Raw genomic sequence first — 27,146 nt, 5'->3', positions numbered from 1 at the left:
GCAAGGCGTTTGCAAAGGGCTTGAGGACAGGATACTCCACTTCAGAGTCTGCTCTTCTGGCACAGAATATCCGTTGCAGATTGGTTGGTCCTGGTCCACAGCACTGGTCACTCCTGATAGTCCCTGGGAGTCGTTAGGGGACAGATGATGGCTCCTTCTTCAAGTCCAGCGGAGTTCTTTGGACAGTGAAACTATCACAAAGGAAGTCGGGGTGAGAGTCCCCAGAACGTGTCTTCGACCCTAAAGGATCCTCGAGGAACTAAAGGTATTCTGTTGAAGGGGTGCGGGCTCCTTCTTTTATGGGCAGAAGACCCTCAGGTGATCTGTCTAAAGCTAGCCTGCTTTAGGGGGCCAATCCTTGCTCCTTGCAGGAGTGGACTTTGCCCTCTTGATCTTGCACCCAAAGTGCTGTGCTCTCTGGGAAGCAGAGGAGACCGGAAAAAGAAAAGGAGATGGCAAGAAACAAGATGGTAGAAAGCTTCTTCCATTGTCCAGAGCACTCCTGCCCATCCTACTTCTGCACCTGTTACCGCCTACTGACAACAAGACATTTAGACATGCAGCACCCTTGTTTGAGGCTACTCCTGAATGGGTGTGCTCCTTTGCGACCTGGGCCAGGGCCGCTGCCTGCTGTGGTCCCTGGGAAAGGGGGTTTACCGGCCCTCACAGAGAATCAGAGAGGCTGACCATAATACACACCCCCTTCCACAGCAGAGCTGACATGTGCAATATCAATTGGTGTGTGGTGGCCACAGTCATAAGTATCACCATGCACTATGCCCAAACACAGGCATAGTCTATTCTTGGAGATTACCCCCGCCATCTGCATGGGGTACTCATCATCGTTGTAGTTTCGGTTCAGGGGGCATATCTTAAATGTCATCCCTATGCTGCAGTGAATTTGCTGTCACAATGGACATCTTGTGACCTTTGAACCTGCTCTGCGCCACAAGCCGATCGGGAGCTACGGATCTGGCTACTGATGCAGCTTGGCACAAGTGCACTATGTTATTGGCATGGAGTTGCGAGACAGGGGGATCTGGTTAGTATTACCCCTTTGGAGAAGGAATCACCTGCATCCTTTTAGGTACTAAAAATCAAAAAAGCCATGGCTTTGTACATGGCAATTCCTCACATTTCCACTCGGGGTCCCAAACATTTCCAACAAATACTTGTTCTAGACTGCCTCAGGGATTGGATCCACTATTGATATAGAGTTGTATTTGTATTCAGCATTCTCATCATTCACACACTTCCAAAACAGTCTCTGGCTAAATTTGAGATTGCCAGCATTCTCTTGGCTATCGTTGTCATTAGCGTATAGCGATAAAAGTTGGGCCACATTTTATAGGTCTATATTTCTGATCCAATTCCCTATTTTTTTCCCCCCTATGCCTTCCTCATATCTGCCTTAATCGACTTTATGCCCACAACAATCTGTCCTTGCTCTGAATCTCATCAAACCTGTGAGGCCCTGCAAATGTTTTATGATTGTGTGCTGTGACAAATCACAGTATTTCGTCACTTCTGAGGAGATTTTCCTTGTGAGGATAGGGTGGTGAGCACACTACGCGATAACTTCCCTAGAAGGGGCAAGCAGGACCTCACTGGGAGAGACTCATGCCATGGAGACAAGGACTCTCGTTCTGATGAGGAACTCCCTTCCCAACCCATTCAGCAACCAAATACCCTTACTGAGGGAGAACCAGAAGAATCTTTACATATTTTTTAATGTCATGCTCTATGTGAGAACCAATACCTTGTTGGTAGTTGTAAAGACTGGAGGGGGTGTCGTTACTCCTGCTCTCTATATTGTAGAGGAGAGGCACAGAGGACCCCAGCCAAGATTCTCTATTCGGTAGCTATGGTCGAGCAATCAAGGCCTAGCTTCTCAGAAGGGGTTGCGGGCTAGTTCTTAAGTACAGTGTAGTCCCCAAGCACCCACAAAGGAATGTCCACACACTGTGTTAGTGAAAACAGTCTTTATATAATTAAGGTACAAGTTATATATACAATCATAATAACTCACTTTGTGCTCAGTTAATCTACAATGGCAAATATATACAGTTCTAAGTGGTACCACAATTATCAGATTTCATTAAAGTGCATCAACTGTACTCTGGTCAAATGTCACACAAATCAATTAATTAATAAAGGTAACGAACAATAGATCTAGGAGGCAAGCAGTTGGTTAGAACAATTGGCAGAATACTGGCCTGTTACCTAGACACAGCTCTGTGTGGAGATCCTCCCACATGGGCAACCTGTAAAATAAAGATATATCACAAGCCCAGTCCATATATTGTTCAATGAGTCTTATTTGTGTTTCTACCACCCCAAAGATGCTGGAATAGCAGAGTTCCTTGAGGAGGCGTCAATGGGATCCTTCTTGAGTGACTTCCTTTAAAGCAGGAGCCACGGATCGTCGATGGGCCTCGAAGAAGGTGAACTTGGTGTTGATGATCCTCGATGAAAAGTTCAATGGCGTTGAGGCAGCAGCTTCGGTCTTGGCGGTGCTTGTCGACGACGAGTCGAAGACGTCCTGCAAGGATGAGGCGTGCGGGGCACCTCGATGTCGATAGTTCAAGACCGCAAAGAGTTTGTGAAGAACTTTGGCCCAGCAAGGCGGATGCTCCTTGGCGTGTCGACGGCCTGGCCTTCTCCGGCAGGATAAGGTGGTCGGCTGTGCAGACGAGTGCATCCGGGAATCAAATGTCTTAATCAAAGGAGGAGCGTTGAAGCTCCAGTCGTCGACGCACAGCGTCAAGCAGTCCCCGCTTCTGGGCAACTAACTTCGACGGGCCTCCAGCGGTTATAGCAAACCTGCGAACCCTGGTCGATGACGGTGGACGGCGGTCCGGTGCTTCTCTTCGTTTCTCATTGGCGGTCCCCGTCTCCGGCTGACAGTCTTTCGTAGGCTGACTTCCAGGGCGCTTCGGCGAAGGTTAGCAGTGCACGGTGGTCCCTCGTAGCTCGGGAAGAGGGGCCCTAACCAGGTTCTCTCTTGACCAGTTCTTGAAGACACAGCAGCTTCCAGTTCGACTAAGTAGAGCAACAGCAATACTTCTCTTCCAGCAGGGCTTCAAGGTTAAGCTTCAGTTTCAATGTCTGTTTCCACTCCAGCTTCTGAACGATTTCTAGCAGTGAGAGGCCCCCATATATACTGTTGATCTCCCATTCATTCTGCTGGGTCACACTCAGGCAACCAATCACTCAGAAGGGCATTCAGTCAGTCGGTTAGCCAAGCAGGTGCACAGTGCATTCAGGCCATTCTTCTCCATCCAGACACTCACAACACAGAATGTGGATTTGGACAAGTACCATGCCATTCAACACTACACACTGCATTCATACCAGTTTCAGGCAGGGCTGTCTCAGTCATTGTGTCAAACATCAGATACTAGACATCCACAACACAGAATGCGTATTCATCACACACTCTTTTCACCCAGGTCCCACCCACAGGCATACCCACAACATAGAGTCCTTGGGAAGGCTCCAGCCAGTCTGGTCGGCACTTCTCCACACTACCATATATGGAACTTCCACCCAACAGCCAGTCAGGGGGAAGGGACAGAGTCGGGGCTTCCTGGGACTTCGGGTAAACCAAGGTAACAGGCGATGGAAGGCAAGAGACCACGGGGGCCATCTTGTTTCCATCAGGAATCTGATTCCAATGACAGGGCCTGGGCATCCCAAAATGGAGGATACTCAGAGCACCTGTCAAAGGCAGCATGGAGCTGCCACCAGCTCATACCCTGCTCTCTGGGCCACACACAGGTGCCCAAAAACATACAATTGGGGCACAGGGTGGTACCCCCACACATGGGTATCCCATTGGTCTGTACACCAAACCAAAAGAGAGCTGCACTGCCAGGAGTCCCATATTAACTCCTGCATGGAAAACACGACAGAACACACGATAAAACAGAGGCCCTGTCCCTCCGATGCATTTCCAGCATCACAGTAGTGGGACGAAGTAAACCAAAGGAGTAACGATGAAATGTGAAGCAAACACAGAAAAGGAACTTCTACAAGCTTCTGGGGAAGCCCCAGAGTAACATCATAAGTGGGAAGAACTGAAGCGAGAGAGCGAGCGACCCGGGCGTTTCAAACTAGTTGGCAGTCTGGTGCTGGAAAACACAGGGAAAAGCTGCTTCCCAACGTGGAGGAAGAGCCGCAAAGAACATGGGCACGCACACCCTGTACAACTGGTAGATTACAAAGAGCCTGTGAAGTGGAGTTGAGTCCCTGAAGGGACGCCCAGAGAAGAAGTGGTGGCACTGCTGGAGACGATCATTAAACGCAACCGGAGCTGATACCACTTGTGAGGTGAAGCAAAGTCTGAGGAGGGACGCCCTCGGAAAAGTGGTGGCCGACCTGAGAAGAGAAAGGAAATCGCAGCAGGAGCTGATACCACTTGCCCGAAAATACACAGGAACGTGTGGAGAGAATGAAATCAATCGAGACACAAAAACATCCGGACAAGAAGCTGTGCGTACGAGGAGGAAGGTGCCGACCCGGTGATGCAGCCACAGTGGAAGGAAGGTAACGAGACCCAGGGAACAAGACAAATGTAACGTATGACACAATCATGATTGTTACAGAAAGAACTAATATAGCGATTGGAACAATCTGACTCGTCCCAGTGAGAGGGATAAAAGTTATAAGCGGCACTGTTATATTTGCATAAGTAACCAAGACGAATATAACTATTTAAACACTCATCCTACTCGTCCCAGCAATACAGCAAGTAACCAAAAGAGAGAAAATCATTACTGGGCTCTTCCTACTCCTCCCAGTGATACAGCAAGTCAACAAGAGAGATAATTATTACTGGGTTCATCATACACGTCTCAGTGAAAGAGCAAGTGAACACAAGATTGAGGATCGTTACTTAGAGTATCCTACTCTTCCCTGTGAGAGGTCAAATAACCAGAGGAAGACTGAGAACTGGAAACAATAAGGAGGTTAGTCCTAATTTTCAGAAGATAGTTTGATATTGGAGAAAGAGACATTCAAAGATATTGGAGAAAGGTGAAGTGAAGGAATCTCAAGACCAGGAGAAGAGGGAGGCAGGGTGTTGGAAAAGTGCCCTAAGTGAACTGAATGAATGAATGAATGCAACTGATAGCCAATATCTATCTGAAGATTCTATATTAAGGTAGGGGAAACCACTCCAGGAGAAGGGAGAAATCCTCCTAAACTTTAGTAGTTTTGTCTTAGTGGTGGGGTCAGCATAATTTAGACCGAGGGCATACTTTCTTTTTGGACTTCACAAACAGATGAGCACCCTAATTAGATTTGTTAAGCAGGGAAATCCATTGACTACGGATAGTGAGGCAGTTTTCTTATTTCAATAAAGAGATAGTTGAAAGCGACAAAATTCTGGTCTGTCTCCTCCTTCTGACACACCACAGTGCCTTAAAATATTTTGCTAGATAGGTTGCCGCTCTGTGTAGTGCATCCATATACCCTCCGATGCCCAATTGCGTATTTTCCCGCTCCTAACTTGTGCCAGGACCTCATGTGCTCCTTCCGGCCTGAAGACCAGCCACCAAGTCCATTTTTCAGCCTGCAGGTTGCAGAAATTCTCTGCTTAATGTATCTTTGGCCCCAATGTCGCATCTGGTTTAACGGCATCGAAGTAAGCCGAGCTGGCTGGTGGTGAATGATTTTCCAAGGTCAGTTAGCATTGGGGTCAGGATATATCAAAGATAAGGAATCTGTGGGAGAACATCACTCAAAGAACATTACTGAGAGGTCTGTAATGTATTGTTTAGCTTAGCGTTAGCTAGGTAGCATACCATTTTTAGTTTTTTTAATGTATTTTATTATTTTCCAAACACAGAATAACATAGACATTATGCAGCACTTCCACTGTTACATCGACTTGTTTGCCTGTAACAAACTCCCACCCACCCCAGCCTATTATACATACTATGTCTACCCATGATCTATATTATTCTACTTGAACTTCGTTCCGTATCTCTATTCTATTTTACCAGTTGTGATGGCGTTTCTGTCTGAGCTTCAATATGATCCTGTATAGATGGAGTTAGTCTCAGTATTAATTGTTTCCAAGCCGTTAAATCTATGTTTTGCTCCTCTTGGCCATGATGGGATGCTTCCTGCCATACCGCAGTTTTTGGCAGTGCCCATTTCAGAAGGTCTTTCAGCCACACATCCACCACTGGACCACAACGAGCTTTCCTCCCCATTGCTATCCTGCGCTTTACTAGGATGTATGCTAAATCCCTCAGTTTGCTCACATGTCTAACTTGGTTTGGTCTCTGAAAATTTCCTAACAAGCAAGCCTTGGGCGTGACAGATTCTACCGTCAAGCCCACCTTATTTAGGGTCCGTGCCACTTCCTCCCAATATTGGCGTATTTCCGCACATGCCCAGAACATGTCTGCGTTGATCGGGCCACATTTAGGGCAGACCTGTTCCTTTGCATTACCAAATTTTGCAATCTTCTCCAGAGTTAGGTATGATCTGTGAGTGACATATAACTGGATCAACTGTAATTTTGTATTTCTGGACACTTTCTTGTGGTACCCCATAGTCCTACTCCAGGCCACATTCGACAGCTGCTCTTGCAAGTCTATTTCCCAGCATTGCTGCGTCTGTGATAGATTGTTATCCGGACTCACCGTCAGTATTTCATAGAATCTCGACACTGCATGTCCACCCTCCGAGATATCAGTGTGTTTCGATAGTTTCATCTTCTACCCATGTACTTTCCGATCTCGGCCACTTCAGATTTATCCTATGGAGAATAGCAGCATAGGTTATGTGTTGCCCTTTCCGCACTCCTGTTTCCGAAACTACCTCGCTAAAAGACATCAGGCTTCCCTATTTCATTTTGTCTCCCAATGTCGCCACCCCTCTTGTCTCCCACTATTTCCGAACACTCAGCCTGAGCTGCTCATCCTCTCTCCCTTAAGCATCACTAATGGGATCTGTGGTGAAAAGGATGCAACTTTACCCAGAAAACGGCAGGCTCTTTGCCACATCGTCATGCCTAGCTTCAGCAGCAAGGGAGGGGGGGGTCTGGGATCCTGCGGTATTGTGGTCCACATCTCTTTTAAAAAGTATGGGGTGCATGCCTGTTGCAGTAACCCTGTATCCTTGGACTGCTCATCTGACAGCCAGTACGTGACAAACTGTAATTGACATGCTACAAAGTATCCTTCAAAGTCCAGCACTTTTATCCCTCCCTGTTCATAAGATTTCTGTCATTTCTCCAGCGACAGCCTACATCTCAAGTTATGCCACAGAAAGCTCCGGCAGATAGTCTTCAGTATCTTAAAGAAGGCTTTGGGGATTTTATATGGGATGTTCGTAAGATAATGCAACGGCCTTGGAAGCACTACCATTTTCAGCAACACGGCCGTCCACATCAATGAAAGCGGCAGCTTGGCCTGAAACTTCATGGAGTTCTCTATTTTATTCACCACCTTCACTGTGTTCTGCATCTGTTCTATCTTAGGGTCATGGTAAATGTTCACTCCGAGGTATCTGAATGTGTCAGTTTCCCATTTAATTGGTAAATTCAGTCCTCTCCCCCCATAACGAGCCAGGGGGAACAAGCTTGACTTTTCTGTCCACGTAGCGCTCGAACACTTCTAATATATATTCTAAATTGATATCTGGTTGTTGCAGGTAAAGAAGCATATTATCCGCATAAAGAGAGATCAAGTGCGTGCCATCCGGTGTTCTTATGCCAGCATCCTGGTATTCCTTCTGTAGATATACCGCCAGCGGCTCCAAAGCCAATATAAATAACATGGGAGACCAGGGGCAGCCTTCTCGTGCCGTTTGCTCAACCTCCATTGCTCCGATAACGCAGATCCCGTCTTGACTCTCGCCATTGGGTCGCCATATAATAGCTGTACCCATTTGATATATGTGGGGCCTATACCAAAACCTTTCAATACCGCTAGTAGCCAAGACCCTCGTACCTTATCAAACCCCTTGACTGCATCCAGCGAGGTCACAGCTAGAAGCTGGGGGCTATCTTGGGTTTTATCAATGACATGGTACAAACGTCTTACATTATACGTAATATTCCTGTTTGGGACATATCCCGATTGGTCTGGATGCTCGAGTTTATGTATTACTGGTTTCAGCCTGTTGGCCATCAAAGCCGCCATAATCTTCCCATCTTGGTTGAACAGTGAGAGGGTCTGTAGGAGCCACAATCGGTTTTGGGTCTATTAGGCTTCAATAATGGAACTATGATTGATTCTCTTAGGGACAGTGGCAAGGTGCCTTTATCTAGTGCTTCATTCAGCATTGCTAACAGTGGAGGCGTGATCTAGCTAGGTGGCATACTAAGTCATGAATACGTACAATTCATATCTGAAATTAGTTGTTTGGGTGATTAGGGTTGGTGGAGTGTTTTTCAGAATGAGTAGTACTTTGGCTTTCTTAAAGAAGCTGGGCAGACCCAAGTTTCTAGAGAACATTTAGAGACAGTGGAGGTAATGCATGCCAGTTTCTTCACTGTTTAAGAAGCAAAAGCTGCACAGGGACTCAAGATTTGGGGAGAATGGGTGGTGCCAGGTGAGGTAGTGAAAAAGGAGCCAAGGGAGGGGCAGCGTAGAAGATGGTGAGAGAGAAAAAGTGGGTGATGAAGGGTGTCTTGGATCGTTCATGAATGTTTTTTTTATTGGATTGTATTTTGTAAGGTTTGATAGCACTTAGAAACATTTTTGAGTTCATTAGAAAGGAGAAGAATGAACATGTTGAAATATTGATTGCTCTTCTTATGTCAATTCCAAATCCCAAAAAGTCTAGTCTCCTTGTCAGGGACATGTCCGATTTCTCCTGAAGGACGACAGGAGGTTTTTCACCCATTCTATCTGATACCTCAGTGTCTCCCTGTGGTCTGCTAGCAATAGAATATCATTGAGATATATTATGCAGATGTCCTTTTCCCTGATGGCCGCTGCTTCTAGTCTCATCAGCTTGGTAAAAGCCCATGGGGCCAAAGCAAGTCCAAAGGGCAGCGTTTTGAATTGCCTAAATCGCCCTTCCCAACTGAATGTTAGGAAAGAGCAAAACTCTGCTGCCACCAGCACCTTTAGGTATGCATCTTTTAAATCTATTCTGGCTAGCCAGTTGTCTTGTCTAAGGATATCTCTCAGCTGGTGAATGCCTTCCATTTGGAAGTGCCTGTAAGTCCACCCACCTGTTCAGCTCCTTCAAGTTTATCTGTGTACGAGGAACATATTGCTAACGAACCTGGGGCTTTGGTTTTTACATAGCTCGATCACTCCTTGAGCTGGATAAGCTTGCTGTGAAGGAGTGCTTGCTCTGCCTGTGACCTGAAAGCCGGGCCTGCCCAGGTTTTCTGTATGGGTGACTGTATAATCTCCAGGTGAAAACATTGGACAACCTGGAGCACTCGGGGATCGCTGGACACCACGCACCGATGTTGCCAAAATTGAAATGATATGATTTGGTATTTATAACGTGCCTGTATGCAAATGTTTCTAGGCACCAATGTCCTCCATCCTACTGGGGGATACACTGCTCCTGGCACTCTCACCTGTGATAGCTCCCTGTGTTCTTGTACCTATTCTTCTGCGTCCTCTGTCCTTCCCCTGGTCGGGAAGAATAGGTCTTGCTGCCTCAACTTGGAGTAATGGCGCCCTGAGGTCTTCTGGCTGACGCGAATCGACCGGCCAATCAATCTTGTTAGAGGCCGGTCCTGGCAAAAATGTTACCAGGGAATATCTTCTTAATAGACGCTTGCACTGTCTCAAGGGATGTATACGTGCGTGCGAACCTCCTCATCCCTTTGCCAAACGCATCTCCAAATAGGAGCCGCTGCGCTGCCTCCCCTGCTTCGTAGGTGGCGAGGTCACTGAGCGTAGCGTCTATATTCAAGAGTAGTCCTCTCCACCTCTGAGGAGATGGCACAGTTTTCATTCTCTAGAAAGCATACTGCATGACATACTGCGATGTCTACCTCTTCCCCGGTTTTCCTGGCTCGTTCAGCTAAGTCCATGTTCTTAGCTAAGGGTCCGGTCAGGTCCAGTAGCTTCTCCTGAGAACTTCTCCAGGACATGTCCTTCCCCTTCCTGAAATCCTTTGTTGTCTTTATGACAAAGGGGGATCATTTTGGGATCCAGCTTGGGGGGGCTTCGGCTCCTTTGCCTGCTAAATCTGGGGTTGGGGGTATTCTGCCTTCATGCTGCAAGACCTAGTATCTTTATTGAATGGCTTTCTTGTCCTCCGCGCCATATATTTAGGTACTCTGGGTGATGGCTGCCTTAGGGTTCTCGGAGGAGTAGAGATCATCTTTCTCTTTCGGGTCATGGTACTCCCCTGAAGGCTCTTCTCTTGAACAGAGGCCTTTGCAGGTGTGCTTGTGTTAACTTGCTGGTTGTTTTTACTTCTTTGTCCTAGTATGGATTTCTGGTTAGGCAGCTTCTCCCTCTGCCACCGCTTTCACCAATGAATTTCCCAGCACTTGTTTAACTGAGTGTCCGGTCGCTCTCCGCTTGATCCTCATCACTCCACTCATATTCTGACATGACTGTTGAATGGAGGTACTCTTCTAGGGGTGCTGTGTGCCAGTGCCAGAACTGAAGCAGGCCCGAAGTGCACGCCTGTTGAAATCACTGATTCGCTGATGGCTATACGCACCCTGCAGTATGGGATACTGCTTCACACTGCCTTAATGAATTCCCTTAGAAGGGTTCCAATTGTAGCTGCTCTTAACAGTGATCTTGGACAGCTCAATTTGCCTGATGATAGAATATACCAGCGCTTTCCGTTACAGCAGATTCTGCTGCATGCACACTTATGTGCTTATTGATATCAGCCCAGTCTGATTTGCATCAACTCACGTGCATGAGTGTGTGTCTTCGTTATCAGCCGGTTTGCTGCCTGTAAGCATGTGTACTCATTAGTCGTAGCACGGCTTTGTTTGAGTTAACCGCTCTTGCACACAAGCGCTTCTTGTGGAATACGCCTTGCTGTGTGTGTTTCGCTCCAGGATTCCATTGTGAATGCTTTACTGCAGAAAAGCAGCGTCGCTCACGCCCTCCTAAGGGAGCGGGCCGGCATGCTCCTCTTGCTTGCGGCTCCCTTTGGAAGCCGGAACGGGTCCCCGAGCGTGCTCGTAATGAAGCCCGGGACCCACCCGGCTTCCAAGTCTCAGTTCGAAGCGGCAAGAGGAAGAGCCGTACATCGTGGGTGTTGCCGCTGTGTGTGAACGCGCTCGGTCTACCAACGAAATTCCAACTCGAAGGGATACAAAGTAAACGCTTCATTCCTCGACTCTAAGAAACAGCCAATTCTGTCATAAACAGCAGGAACAATCACTGTGCGCCGCACGCAAACCAACACAACAAATCATGTCATAATCATTGTATGCCCAAGTCCATATATGCGCTCTACAGTAAGGAAATCGGTACTTTTCTTGCTGAAGAGCAGCAAAAGAAGAGGAGACATAGATAGCAAGTGCCTAAGGGCTACTGTGACAGGATGTGAGATGGACTGCAAATGTAGATCAGAAGAGTGGTATTTGTAGTTTTTGGAGAAAAAAGAAATGAAGGAAAGCTTGTTCATTTCCGGTTTAAGTGTTGAAACTTCTGAATAGTAGATTAATAATAATAATTTCGCATTTATATAGCGCTACAAACCCTCAGGTATCTGAGCGCTGCTTATTATTACCCACGGTATGTGGTGCTCATTTATCGACCTCGGAAGGATGAAAGGCTGAGTTTGGCCTTGCCGGGATTCGAACCTGCCTTAGCAGGCTCTGCACGGATGTCAAAGCGAGGGCTCTACTATTAAAGAAGTTGAAGCATAATGCTCGCCTCCGGTCTTGACATAGAATTTCTTGTGTTGTGGATTCCCAAAGGCATACATGTATTGGGCAGAACTATTAGGGGTTCAAAAATATATTGAGTGACCTCTTTACTGATGGCGAATATACAGTACCGCTCTCAAACAACCCCACAGGTGCAATATTGGTGGAGAGAAGAAAGCCAACTTTGCTGGAAAGAAAGGATTAATATTGCCTAGGTTAGGGGAATGCTTATATGTTTTATGCAACATTGTTGCACAGACTTAAATACCTCAGACACAATAATGTTGTTGCATTTGTGAAGGATTGTGGCCTTCCTTTTGACTATATACACCTCCGATCATTGCCTCTCAAATCTAGCCCACACGTGATTCTTAGAACTTGGAGGATGGAAATGGAGAGAGAAGGAAGGGGTTTCAGTAGGGTCGGTGTCGCATCTTAAAGGCAAGGATATCTGAAATTTGAGGTGGTCTTCAGTGAATGGATACATTATGAAATTGGAGGTCAGTGTATGTATACCCTCTCATTGCAATAGAGTTTTGCCGGCCCATAGGTGTATATTGGACCTTCATAGTATCAGGAAAACCAATCTCTTTGGTATTTCTATAATGTAAACCTGTATGCTTGAATATAAATGTGAATAATAAGATATTGAAAGAATAGAATGGTCCAGAAAATTGTCCTTCGCATATAGACTCAATATAGTAGAGCGTGTCTGATCCTAGGAAGCTGATTAATTGCATTTCTTTTTGGCACAAAACCATTGTTTTTCCCATAATTTCTAAGGTGGCCATTCCAATTCTTGAATGGAGGTCAGTCAGGTTAAACCTGGGACACCATACTTTTAGAAACGTTTGTGTGAATTCTGATGCATTGATGACAGGTTTGACTTGAGCAGATATGTTCCGCTGATATGATGAGGGGCACAACGGGAGTTGGAACAAGTAAGTTATATGTACATGTAATGCTGTATGCAGTGGTTCCACTGCTGACTGCTCAGGAGAAATCCACTGGTCCTTACCTCTAGCCGGAAGAAAGGAGGCTTGCTGAAGGATTGGCGTGGTGTGGTGTGGCGCGGTGCGGAGCGGACCGTGTGGAGTGAGAGCTTTGCACCCCTCCCTGCTCCGGCTGATTTCTGCTGACCCATTGTCTACTCCAGGAGTGTTATTGCCGCTTCTGCACGTGCCTTGGACGCTGACGTGTTGTCATGAGTTGGTGACGTAAACCAGAAAAACAAAATAAATCCGAGGAGTAAACAAAGGCTTTCTGCGGTCTTGTGGTCTTGCGGCCCAGGGCTGAGGGCAGAGGAAAGGACTCCAAATTGAATTTACACATGGTAGGGAAATGAACAGCTGACTGCTGCTGGCTACTGATTATCTGTGGCATTGTGGTACATAAACTGTGCATTTCACTCACTCTCCTAGTGAGCATCAGCAACCTTTCTAAACTTTCTAAATAACACAAGTGTATATAACATGTGAGTGCGACTTCAGGACTAAAGAGTCCTTTGAGCCTCACATGTGGTAATTTATTATCAATTGTGTGAATGACCTGGGGAAAATAGTGCTTTGGAATCACATGCAGTAACTTCCGTGAGGAGATTGTGAAGCTTTACCTGGTAACCAACGCTTGCAGCGCGGCATCTGGAGGCCATGCCCACCCCGGAAGTGAGACTACATATACGCGCCGGCAATACCCTTGTGGCGTTAAGCCCACTCGGTGTAAAGGGCGCAACTTCACTATTGGGCTGTAGAGGTACTACCTTGAAGCTGGACTGTGCCCATAGACCCTTACATCGCCCGGACTGGATTGGTCGATTACAAGAAGAACTAAGTCACTTGCCGGCCAGTGGGGGGGGGGGGGAGAGACGGACTAAGGCAGCTCCCCAAGCCATCGGGCGTTCCCCGGCTGGCAAGTCATTTATACTTTGTGTTTTTTGTTCAGGGTCCTACAACGCCACGTGTTCTATATTAATACTTTATGGTATAATTACACAATCCAGTAAGGTGACCGTACTTATTCCCTGCCATGTATCCTTGGCACATAGGATCATTTGGCACCTCGACTTGGGTTACCTTTCTTGGTATTTTCTCCTTACCCCTCCTTTCCTCTTATCGTTTTATTTTTGCTGTATTTCGGAGGCCTCAATTGCTAAAATATGCCAGCTCTAAGAAGCGGCTTTGGCTCCACTGAGGAGCATGCGACAAAGGGTCTGGATATACAGCAGGTCACATCATCTGGGGTCGTGGGAGGGGAGAAGGAGGATTTTATAGAAGATGAGCAATGCTGCTCTCTTTCATATAAGGTCCAAAACTTGGCAGTGTGTGAGATTCTTTTACAAAAGGGGCCTTCTAAGAAGACTGAGGCTGAGCCTATGCTCCCTAATTTAATTGTGACAACTATACCGGATTCGAATGATGGGCTCAAGCATCCGGAAAAATTGTGTTCTTTGTTTAAAGAGATTGTTGATAAGGGTGCCTGTACATCAAACGGTTATTCAGGCAAAATACAAATATAAATCAAAACAGTTGAACCGTGATGGTGAGGCTGGATTACCACTTAACTCATATGATTGTTATCGAAACTATATTTATTCAATACAATAGTTATTCAAAATCACATAAAATACACCATATCATATAGGCAATTTAAACTCATTACCCAAGAAACCAAAAGAAACAAGAATCACTCTTCATCAATCATTCACAATCACACCAACAAATGTTCACTTCCACATTCACACAAGGTAGTGAGAAGGACAGTCAAACCTCAGAGAGACCTCCTCATCGCCCAACAAAACAAAGTTTACACAGTGGTATAACCCAAATAAATTCTCAGTTCATACACAAGTCCACATATAATTCATATAGACTTTTCTGATGAGATTTTGAATAACTATTGTATTGAATAAATATATTTTTGATAACAATCATATGAGTTAAGTGGTAATCCAGCCTCACCATCACTTTGTTTAAAGAGGCCTCACTAGGAAATATGGGCCTTTCTACTAGTAGGTATGAACTAACTTATGCAGAGTGCTTACAGAAATGTGTGCCTGGTATTAAAAGGGTGGTACATTTTCATGCATCCACACCACTACAGGAGGCAAATTCAAGGGGAAAAATTAAGGGGAAATGCATCCCATTCTTTGACTCCTTTAGTGGTGGGGACGTCTATGGCATTAATGGGCGGCATAGTACTGGTAAGACCTTAATTGCTCCGCATTCCTCTCCTGTGTTTATATTTGGAATTACCAACAGTGATATAATGCCAATCTCTGAGAGGTTTGACGTACCTAACGCTGGAGTTTCGGCGAGCCATATCGGCGAGCCATTTGAAAGATGCCTCTAGCCTGTGTCACCAAAGACTTAAGTCCAGAGTGGGTGGGAGGACATAGATGATACATTTTTGCAAATGGATGATGCAACTGGGGATCTATTGAAACAAATTATTGACTTGGAGATGGCAATAAGATTTCCGAAATCTAATCGGAAGGGTTTAAGGAGCCTTTCAGAGGGGGCTGTCTTTTTAGAATTCCCCAAAATCATAAAAAATAAAACTGCTACAGATCTCCCAGGGGCACGGGGTAGGGTAATTATAGGAACTCGGTGTATAGAGAAAAATTATGACCAAGAGAAGGTTTCCTTGCCCATTAATTTAAAAGATGGTGGCACACAAACAGAGCTTTGGGATGGACCAGAAGCTCGGATTGAGTGTGTGAATAGAGCCCCAGATAGCAAGCCTGAGGCACAGGAAAGCCTACCCCTAACTCCTGACAGAACGGAGGAACAACCCACAGTTAATTTGGGAGGTGGTGATTTTACTTTTCCCCTCCTTTCTAACTTACATATTAGTTTGAATTTGGCTCTAAAAACCCTGGGTGAGACACAGGAAACTTTAGGAGGTGTTTTGGTGGGGCAACAATCTGACTTTAACAAACTAACTCTACGACTCGCCTTTTTGGAGGGTCTAGTAGAGGGAAAACTAAGGAAGATTTAAATTTGAAAGAGGCCGACAGATTGAGGGTTGAACAAAACATCAGGTTGGCCACTATGGATGCCAAACTCACCACTTTACTAGAATGTATGATTTCAGGAGAACAGCAATCTCCCTCTTACAGGGGGGAAGAGTTGAAGGAACTCTATGTCCCTGTCGCAATGTTGCAGAGAATTTCCAGGAAGGTGGGAGGTGAAACGCTCCAGATAGTCCATCCCCTTTGTTAGATGTGATGGTACAAATGGGGGAGGTCAGTCACGAACAAGCCGTAGAACCACCTAAGAGAGGGTTAATTACGAGTATTAGTAGTGAAGAATCAGGTGAAGTACACCAGACTCCGCTGGTAAAAGGGATTAAGTGCAAAGAAAAATCTAAACATATTAGAAAACAGTGGAATTGCCACACGAGGAAACTTTCGATTCACCGGACTTGCAAAACCAGAGGGAGGGACCACTTAATGTATCTAATTACGATATTAATGAAGTTCCTCGCCCATCCGTAGGAGGAAAAAAGGGAAAAGAGGGGTGAGGATGCCTAGGAAAACTAAAATATGCCAGGTACCAAACTTAAGGGGAGGAACTCTAATCTTAGGTAGTTTAGGTTGATCTTCTTGAACTGGTATGTTTCTAATTGCTCTATCACTGGTAATAACCATCCTACTGGCGATATGGGCCATTCTGGGGAGTTGTCAAATGGGCAGGGGTTCTCTGGTTGGGAGGGAAGCAGTCAACGACATAGAGAGGCAAACTATATATGAAGTGATAAAAACCAACCTAGGGCAGAACCTGTGCATGACCACCCACAGACAAAACAAACTAAGATGACAGCCTTTGGAAAAATAGTCAGCACAAAGCACGCCAGCGTCTCTACTGGCTCGCATCATTTGGGGGATTCCCCTACGTTAGGCTCACAGGTTTTAGCTCCTGCAGTGAGTGAAATACCCCTGATAGGCTTACAGATAATTGGGGCACAGTCCACTGTCAACAAAGAAAGTGGGCTGGTCTCTAATAATATGACCATGGGTGTAGCGTCCACAGGCTTAATGACCCCATTGGGTGGCAACATTTTAGGGATACCTATAGCTAAGCATGTGGAATTAGTCCTTAATAGGAATACGGAGTTGTTAGTTCCTGAAAAGCCTGTTGCTTTGACTATCACAGGTGTTAGGCAGAATCCTGTGCAGTGCCCTTAGGGACCACTACACAGAATTAAGACTACAGGTGGCAATACAAGTTTTACCTTTGGTACAAGCCTGTACAACTATGTCAGAGTGTTAGCAGTGGCGGAGCAGCCAGGCTTATCTCAAGTGTATAAGAGCAGTAGCAGAGATTACACAAAAGGACCACAATTACTGTGACTCAAGCCAACGCTGACTCAAGGTTTCAGGTAAAAAATATAAGTACATTTATTTTTAAACCAGTCGTTAGAAACACGATACTTCTATTAAACTCAAATAAAAACCGCACGTTAAATATACTACAACTAACCAATTCACTTTGTACAGTAAGTCTCAAGGTAAGTACCCTGTGTTGAATGAACCGGTGTTACGAACAAAACATGTTACCGTGAATACGATTGCGATCACTTTTTGACAGTTCGGTCTACTAAATAAACACGTATCCGTGACATGAATTGCTACTGGGGCAAAAGAACAAGTTACTTTCTTACCTGGTAACGTTCTTTCGATGGGATGGTCCGACGACGTATTCCATATCTATGACATGTAATCACCACAGCTGTGCTGCTTCGGAAACTTTTCGGTGTCTGCGTCCTGCGTCGATGCGCCGTCGTCGAGGACCTCCTCCGACGTCCAACGTCATCCGATGTGATAAGTAGGACGCACGACGCCCATAGCCTCAGTTGTAGTTTTTTCCCCCAGAACGTGTGACATAAGTCAACTGCCAGTCAGACACAAAGCCTTGCGGAACGTAAGCTGCAATCGCAAAAGAAATTCTGCAGCGGGGAAGGCAGGGCGGGAGCGATATGGAATACGTCGTCGGATCATCCCATCGAAAGAACGTTACCAGGTAAGAAAGTAACTTGTTCTTCGAGGGGATTGGGTCCTCCGACGTATTCCATATCTATGACAGACTCCCAAAGCAGTACCAAAGCAAGGAGGAGGGAAAGAATTTAGAATCAAAATTAGAATAGCCAATCAAATAGCAGAGCAAAGGACCGCCTTGCCAAAGGCCAGATCCTGTGCTCGGATGGAATCGAGGGAATAGTGACGTACAAATGTATGTACTGAAGCCCAGGTGGCTGCATCACAGATGTTGCGAATAGGAACACCCCTCTGCAGGGCAGTAGACGCAGCCATACCCCTGGTAGAATGGGCCCGCAAGCCAGCCGGTGGATCCTTACCCGCCAAGCGGTAGCACTCCGAGATGGCCAAAATAATCCAGCGAGACAAAGTCTGTTTTGTCACAGCTTGCCCCAAACGCTTTCCAGCGTAACCAATAAAGAGTTGATCATCCACTCTGACCCGGGACATGCGTGAAACATAAAAGCTTAAAGCTCTCCTAGGATCAAGCCTATGGAGCCTCTCCTCTTCCTTACCAGGATGCGGAGGAGGATAGAATGCCGGAAGAACAACCTTCTGGGCCAAATGAAATTCCGTCACTACCTTCGGAAGAAAAGAAGGACGAACTCTAAGGACAACCCTGTCCTTGTGAAATACAGTGAAGGGAGGCTTAACTGAAAGTGCCTGTAACTCACTCACTCTGCGAGCGGAAGTAACCGCAACTAAAAACACAGTTTTCAGAGTTAACAGCCTCAAAGGGCAAGAATGTAAAGGCTCAAACGGAGCACCCATAAGAAACTTAAGAACAAGGTTTAAATCCCAACCGGGCACCAGGAAAGGTGACGGAGGGAACACATTAGTGAGCCCTTTCAGGAACTGTGAAATCAAAGGGATTTTAAAGTAAGAACACTCTTCAGACGAGCGCTTAAAGATGGACAGCGCCGCCAGGTAACCCTTAACGGTACCCACTTGCAAGCCCCTGTGGGCCAAAGAAAGTAAAAAGGACAGAACCATGGGGATGTCACATGCAAAAGGATCCACATTCTGAACTCTGCACCAGTCGCAGAACTTACGGCAACGGTACAGAGACTTTGTTGCTGGCCTTCGGGCCGAAAGCAACACCTCCATCACGTCCTCAGGGAGGTCCCAATCCTTATACCTCAACCTTTCAGAAGCCAAGCGTGAAGGTTGAGGGATCTGACCTCTGGATGGAGAACCTGACCCCCCTCCCGTGAGAGCAGATCGTCTCGGTAGGGAAGATGACGTGGAGGGCAGATGGATAAGTCGAGAAGGTCCGGGTACCATGTCCTCCGAGCCCACGCCCGGGCAATGAGGATCATCCGGGAACCGAACTTCCGTAACCTCCGCAGCACTTGCGGGATGACGGGGACTGGAGGAAACGCGTACAGCAGCGGGAAGGACCACTCCACCACGAACGCGTCTCCTAAGGCTCCTTTTGGAGGAAATTCCCGCGAGCAAAACCTTTTGCACTTCCGGTTGACACTGGAGGCGAAGAGATCCACTTGAGGGGTCCCCCAAAGGGCGAAGATCTCCAGGAGAATCTCCTGAGCCAACTCCTACTCGTGAGAGATCGCGCTCTGCCTGCTCAGAGCGTCCGCCGTCACGTTTTCGGCTCCGGCCAGATGAACTGCTGAGATCGAAACTTCCTGCTGGATGGCCCAGAACTCGAGCTGCATCGCCTCCCTGCACAGAGGAAGTGACCCTGCCCCCCCCCCCTTTTTGTTGAGGTAGTGCATGGCCACTGTGTTGTCCGTCAGGATCAGGACATTCTTCCCTCGCACAGACGGCAGAAAAGCCTTCAGGGCTAGCCTGACGGCCCTCAGCTCCAACAGATTGATATGGAGTCTGGACTCCGACGGAGACCAACGACCGCTGACTGTCAGCCCGTTGGCATGAGCTCCCCATCCCGTGAGGGATGCATCCGTCACGATCGTCACCTCCGGCCAGGGAAGCCAAAATGGAGCCCCCCTCATCAAGTTGCCTTTGACAGCCCACCACAGAAGGCCCCGGGCGACCGAGGACGGCACCTGAATCGAGTCCGACATCCTGCCGGAGGACTGCGACCATTGTGTCTTGAGTGCCCACTGCAAAGATCTCATCCGCAGGCGAGCCTCTGGCACCAGAAGAATGCAGGATGCCATGAGGCCGAGCAACCTCAAGAACTCGAACGCTGGGAGCGTCTGGGCATGCTGAAACTTGTGCACCATCTGCCGAATGTGAAGTGCCCTCACCTGGGGAGGAAAACACAGCCCCAGGGAAGTGTCGAGTACTGCTCCGATGTACTGGAGCCGCTGTGTTGGCGTCAAATGGGACTTCTTTAAATTGAGGGAGAAGCCCAGCCTGTGAAGGGAGCGACAGGTGACCGACAGATGATCCAGGACTTGCTCGGGAGAGCTCCCCCTGATCAACCAATCGTCCAGGTAGGGGTAGACGTGAATCCCCCCTTGCCTGAGATGCGCTGCCACCACCACCATGAGCTTGGTGAAAACCCTCGGGGCGGAGGTCAATCCGAACGGCAGGACCCGAAACTGAAAGTGCGAGTTGCCAACCGCGAACCTCAGGTACTTCTTGTGCTTGGGATGGATCGGCACATGGAAGTAAGCATCCTTGAGGTCGAGTGACACCAACCAGTCCTGAAGCTGAAGGGCCTGGAGGACTTGAGAGAGAGTAACCATCTTGAACTTGTCCTTCCTGAGGAGTTTGTTCAAACCGCGCAAGTCCATGATGGGTCTCAATCCCCCGTCTTTCTTCGAAACCAAAAAATAAGGGGAATACCATCCCTTGTTCCTCTCCGCTACAGGCACCAGTTCTATGGCGCCTTTCTCCAGCAGGGCTTGAATTTCCTGCGCAAGGAGCGGATCCGGACTCTGCAAAGAGAGGTTCCCCGGTGGATTGTCGCGAGGCCTGTGCCGAAAGGGAAGACAGTAGCCGTGGGTTATGATCTCCAGAACCCACACATCTGAAGTAATGGCTTGCCACTCTACAAGATGCTGCGCCAGCCTTCCCCCAACCGGCGAACCATGGGACATGGCCTCACGACTGAGTGGGAGCGGCTGCAGCGTTACCTGAGGGCAAAGAGGCAACTGCCCGAGCGGCCTTGGCACCACGGGTACCCTGTCGTCCACCTCTGGTACCCCTGCGTTGGCCTCTTTGACTGCCAGCTCCTCTCGCTTTACTGAAGGAGTAATAGCGAAAGGAACCACCCCTCCACTGCTGTCCCCTAGGACGAAAAGGCGGAGGTTGGCGAACTGCAGCGCCCAACGACTTCGCTGCAGCTTTTGAGGTCTGCAACCTCTCAAGGCTCTCGTCAGCCTTGCTGCCAAAAAGGTGTTCACCGTCAAAGGGCATGTTGAGGAGCCGGGACTGCACATCAGGAGCAAACCCCGACTTCCGCAACCACGCAAACCTGCGTATCACGGTGCTCGCCGCCATGGACCTACTGACGCATTCAGCTAAGTCCAAACCCGACTGAACGGATTCACACATGGCATCCTTACCATCCTGGACCATAGCAAGGAAACCATCCCGTTCGTCCCCTTCGGGAATATGTTCAGCCGCTAACGCAACACAGTTCCACAGAGTGTGCGTGAAACGCGACAAGGCACAAATGGAGTTGGCCGCCTGAAGCGCCATACCACCAGAAGAAAACACTTTCTTCGCCCAGCCATCAAAACGTTTGTCGTCCCTATCAGGAGGGATGGTAGGGTACGACGCCTGCTTCGCCGGGGCCGTGGTCGCCTGCACCACCAAACTCTCCGGAGTGGGGTGCCTGGTCAAGTAGCAGGGGTCGCCACTGGCTGGACGGTATTTTCGCGACAAGGATCTTCCCACCGCCGGGAGACTCTCCGGAGCAGTCCAAGCCGCCGCCACCCTTCTCTGTAAAGCCATATGGAACGGCAGAACCGGGTCAGTTGGGGGACCAACATCAAGAATGTCTGTCAGATCATCCTGCACAAATTCCCCTGGGGGAGCAGACCATCCCAAGTACTCAGAAACCCTAGCCATAAGGCGCGGGTACGAGGAATCAGCATGAGAGCCAGGCTCAGGCCTACAAAACTCCACCTCCGGAGAGGTGTCCAGTCCACTGGCATCATGCAGTGACTGTCTCAACTCGTCAAACTGACTATGGCCCAAGACAATTTCATCCGGAACCTGACTAGGAACCAGGCCATCAGAATCCTCATCCGCCTCTGAAATATAGTCCAGGTGGCGAAAAGAAGGCACTCGAGAGTGCTTGCTCTTAACCAGAGCCTTCCTAGGGGGTCCACCCGTGCCCTGGGGTACCTCCGACACGAAAGGCGTCGATGGCGTCGAGCAAATCGGCGCCAGCGTCGAGAGAACCGGCATCGGCGCCGAGAGGATCGGCGTCGAGGAAATCGACGTCAGATGCAGCGCCTCCAGAATCGGCGGCGTCGACGCAGCCCTCGAGACCGGAGCCCCGAGCGTGTCCCTCGACGACCTGAGCGTCGACTGCATCGATGACTTCCTCGGAGCCAGAGCCTCGAGAAAGCCTGTCGACGCCCTCGACGCCACAGACGTCGATGCCTTCTTCGAAGACCTCACAGGTGCACACGGTCTCGAACGCGTCGAGGACCGGGACCTGGAACGGGTACGTCGAGAACGAGTCCCCTTGTCCGAACGGGACCTCTCCCGTGACTCGTGCCGACCACTCTTGCGAGCGGTGTCTCTCGACCTCACACGACCGACCCCACTCGGGGGCGCGGACGGCTGAGTACCCTGCGACTCAAGAATCGCCAGCATCTTCTTCCCGAAGGAAGCCCATTCCTCCGGCGTCGCACGGCAGGAGGGGTAAGCGACGCGCCGGGCAGAGCCCTCCGAAGAGGACCTGGAAGACGACCGGTGTCGGCGCTTCCCAGAATGCCTCGAAGAGGCTGAGGAGTGGCGAGACCGACTCCTAGAAGGAGACCCACGAGACTTCCGACGATGACACGGAGAGTCATCCCTCGAATCATCCGTCGAAAGCCCCGCAGACTTCGACTTCCGGGGCTTGGACACCCGACCTACCGACAACTTCTTCTTACGTTTGCGTAAGGCTTTGGACGTGAGCGACTGGCAGTCGATAGTCATCCGTGTCGTGGGCCTCCCCGAGGCACCAGAGGCAGGCGTCGTGCGAGTCCGTCACCGACATCTTGGACCCACACTCCCCGCACTTCTTGAAACCCGGACGCGGGGTCGAAGACGAAGTAGACATCTTCAGAAGGATTTTCACAAAAGAACAGGTTCGAAGAACCGAGAAGAACAGAACTCCAAAGAGTCGAGGCGTTTAAACCGAGAAACACGAAGCTACACGTTCGTGGAAAAAACGGAACTGAGGCTATGGGCGTCGTGCGTCCTACTTATCACATCGGATGACGTCGGACGTCGGAGGAGGTCCTCGACGACGGCGCATCGACGTCATCGACGCAGGACGCAGACGCCGAAAAGTTTCCGAAGCAGCACAGCTGTGGTGATTACATGTCATAGATATGGAATACGTCGGAGGACCCAATCCCCTCGAAACACACTTACCACCTGAGATACCCAGAGGGAGTTGAAGGCAAAAATCACAGGCAATATTTTGGTTAGGCAGGCAGAATCAAGAAACGCTCAGAGACAGGAGTTCAAAAGTCCAAGAGCCTGTTGCTGAAGATCACACAGTCAGACAGTTCACGATTCAACATAGCCAAAAGTACTTCAATATTGTCAATGTTCGGAAGCAAAAGTTGTAAGAAGGAGGGAAGACAAGGGCAAGCCTTGGAAATGAAGAAAAGGGATTCACCCAGTTTCCTCAAGTAGAACACAGTACCTTGTTCCAATGGTGCAGCTGGTGCCCTGGCAGTTGTTCCTGTTGGTTTCCCGCTGACCCAAGATTCCTGGAGCTTCGATGTGAAGGAGGACGTCTGAAGGGGGTCTGCACCACACAGGGATGAAGCCGGCAGCAGCGACGAGGAATAAAAGGTGCGCTCCTTAAAAACAGGAGAGGCTCCTCAGGTGGCTATCTGGACCACAGAGGCTCCTCAGGTGGCTATCTGGACCACTACAGCAGCGTGCAGCGATTTCGACCAAGGAAGAGGATCCTCTGGCTGTGGAAGATGAGCTGGTTATCCCCACCAAGCTCAAGGGATGAAGACTCCGAACTGGATCTTCTCTGAGTCGTTGAAGGGAAGATAGCTCCGGACTGCAGCAGGGCTTCACCGGGATGGTTTAGTTGCAGCAGCCATCGTTCTCTCCGCTTCTCTTTGGTTCCTTGTAGTTCAAGTGGCGACTCTCTGACTTCTAGCCCAAGAGACCTGCCTTTTATGCGAAAAACCCCCATTCACACAGCCTGGCTGTCAATCAACCAGTAGGGGGGTTGTCCAGCCCAGACAACTGCCCTGGCCAATCATGACAAAGTGCGACTTGGGTTTCCTAGGATACCCTGTGCAGGGGGTGTCTAAACCCCTGCCTCACATTCAGCCCACTTAGACACCCAGGCACCTTGAGGAGGGCTTCTGAGCAGAAGCCCACCAAGAGACGGTGAACAAAGAAGGCAAACCTAGATTGCCGCGCAAAGTAAAACACAAGAAGGACTTTAACAAAAAGAACTGGCGAATAAACCCAACCGGAGCCAAAAGAAAGACGATTTGGTCAAGCGGGTTTAGGTTCGAAGCTAATATAATAGCCACGAACAGTACCACGTTTATCTAATATTACCGCAGTAGAAAAGTTAGGGTAGATACCACTGCCACCAGCCAAGTCTAAATGTTAAGAGCGAAACAATGCTTTAGGAGGTACAGATAGAAAGGGATACAAATTAACCCTTTCCAGTACTCCATGGAAGATGGGGTGTACTGGATCTGTGGTAGATTGACTAAGTAAAGTTAATGGTAACTTTACCCTTTTCTGGGGGACAGTAGTCGCCTCAGAAATGGAGTCGAGGGAAGTCTCAAAGACAACCCTGTGCCACGGCACTGAAGGTGCTATGTGAGACACACAAAGAAGGGGGCTACTGAAGTGGTGTACTTCAGAGTCCACAATCACAAAAACAGATGGAAACACATAGCAAACACAGGTAAGAGTGGGGGAAAAGCTCTCCCTCTTAGCAGGTGGAAAAAAATAAACTCCAGAAGTCCAGCAAAGCTGCTGGGGGACTCACTAGGTGAGGGAAATTAGCCATAAATGAGAATTCTGCCTAACATCGGGAATGCCTGTCTCTTCACCTTCAGAGTTTTCGTGTGGTAGGGGAAGAACAAGTTATATGCGTTTTAGGCTCAACCAGGTACCGACTCTGAGGACAGTGCACTGGGGTAATAAAGATGCGCCGGGGTCCATTCCTCTTGATTTTCGGTGTCGTTTTTGTGGAGATATCAACTCCCAAGAGACACTAAAGCACTTAGTGCTCACTTGTCCTTATTTTGAGCATACACGTGTCTTGATTTTCAAAGATAGGTTTGATAAAGATTCAGAGCTTTCAGTGAACCTTTTCTGGAGTAGATGTATGTGCGGGCTAAATATTTCCCTAATTATGGCTTTGAATGCGTTCCTGCAAGGTGTAACTAAAGAACTGGAAAAAATGAATTTGGTCATTTAATGTTACTCATGGACGTTGGAGCCTCAGTTTTAATGAACTATGTTAGTTTGATTCAATTTATATTTTTATACTCTGATGAATTTTATGTGACAGGCTAATGTGATGCATTATAGATTTTAAGGGTTATGTATTCTATATGATGTTTGTTGTTCTACATGTTGTGTAAGGTGTTTTTGTAAGCTAAACACGCAACAATAAAAAAGAAATGCTGTCTCTCAGAGCTCCCCATCACTTCTGGATTTTATGAGACCCAACTGTGTGTACAACCTGATTTCCTTCTTTCGAAGTATATCTGTTTTCTGGGCTGCAAAACTATTAGGTTTTGCTATTGGCATTAAAATGTGTGCTGTAGTCTGCACAGTAGTGATTGATGAATCATTACACGCAAACATTCTGTCTTGATTCTCTTGGATGCTAGCCTCTAATAACTTTGGAATAGGAAGGAGGCATATGTGTAAGAAATTATCATATTGTACATCCACATGCCAATTTTACAAATCTATGAGCGAAGTCACAAATTCATTTTTATTTTGATGTGTAATTGTAAATCGATGTTGTTTTAGGCAGAGTATACATTTAGTTTTTGTTTCTCTTTTCAGACACAAGTTCAGCACAAAGCGAATGAAGAATACTTTCCAGAGGTAGCTCTGCTGATTCCTGGTGCACAACTTTCCAGCATTTTAAATTGTATAAAATTGTACATTTGTTTTCAACACAATGCCTTTAGAATAGGTATGCTAATTTCTGCCTGTGGCAGTTAAGTGAAAGCAGAAGACTACATCAATCAAACAACACTTTTTTTGTGTCTTCTGCTTGCTTTTTCTGTATTTTTTAGAACTGTTAATAATAAAGTTGAACTTTGTCTAAACTGTTCCTTTTCTTTCAAAGCTTTCAAACCTTGTTTTCCAACCAAAAAAGTGTATTGCATGTGTCGTGGAAAAATGACCACTGACTATTACGGTGGGTTGGTGAATAATTTATTAGTGAAACAAACAGCAGGACAAAACAAGCCAACAACAGTACGAGACATCTACGCAAGTGAGAACCCCCCGCTCCCTTCCCTCGCCTCATCGTTCTTTTACCCAAAGGAACACATGCATTTCAATAGAAGGGGAGGTCAAGACATGGCAAGGAATCCTACTGAAACAATGTTACAAGCGGGGAACGAAGTGGAGCTGAATATACGCCTCAGAAGTTTGCACACGGCCTGAGTCAGGTGAGCATGCTTACGGTATGATGTTTTCTGTCTGCTAAAGCCGGTTTCCCTAAGAAAACATGAGCCTAAAACACGCTTACATATGCCAAAAGGGAAACTTGTCAGAAGCGAGCGATGTGGAGGTGAGATAGCTACACAATAGATAAAGAGCCTTCATTGCAAGGACATGCACATTAAAGCCTAAAGTCTCACCTCACACTGTCAAACAGTTGTTTAAACATGGCAGTTTGTAGCACTTCTCAATATGATAATGTAACAGTGAGCTATGGGAGTACATAAACTTTTCAACTCCAGACTTTCCCCCACACATGAATGGTGTTTGAAAGCACCTCGGGAAAAACTCCCATTAATATTATATTCTTTACAATGCACCCAATCATTCAAAAAGGTTGTGGTTCTTCTTTGTTTTATCGCCATGCTAAATGATAGTAAGACCTATAGAAATGCCAAGTATTAGGTGGTAATTTCCCACAAGGTTGTGCATTTTGGCCTG

The 27,146-nt window shown here is 47.6% G+C and overlaps 1 protein-coding gene across 5 annotated transcripts in view; it reads left to right on the top strand.

The window, feature by feature from the left end:
• Positions 1-26,305, top strand: part of PCM1 (pericentriolar material 1) — a 2,166,942-nt gene extending 2,140,637 nt beyond the window's left edge. For all 5 annotated transcript variants that reach the window (XM_069631563.1, XM_069631561.1, XM_069631564.1 and 2 more), the window contains one exon: positions 26,037-26,305. In XM_069631563.1, the coding sequence (XP_069487664.1) occupies positions 26,037-26,062 (26 nt within the window). In that variant the 3' untranslated portion in view covers positions 26,063-26,305. The remainder of the gene's footprint in view (positions 1-26,036) is intronic.
• The last annotated feature ends 841 nt before the right edge of the window (positions 26,306-27,146 follow it).

This window comes from Ambystoma mexicanum, chromosome 6q (assembly GCF_040938575.1).
Source record: "Ambystoma mexicanum isolate Mex_15411 chromosome 6q, UKY_AmexF1_1, whole genome shotgun sequence".
Taxonomy (NCBI): domain Eukaryota; kingdom Metazoa; phylum Chordata; class Amphibia; order Caudata; family Ambystomatidae; genus Ambystoma; species Ambystoma mexicanum.
The sequence above is the reverse complement of the archived record's forward strand: the minus strand, read 5'-3'. Positions and strand labels throughout refer to the sequence as shown.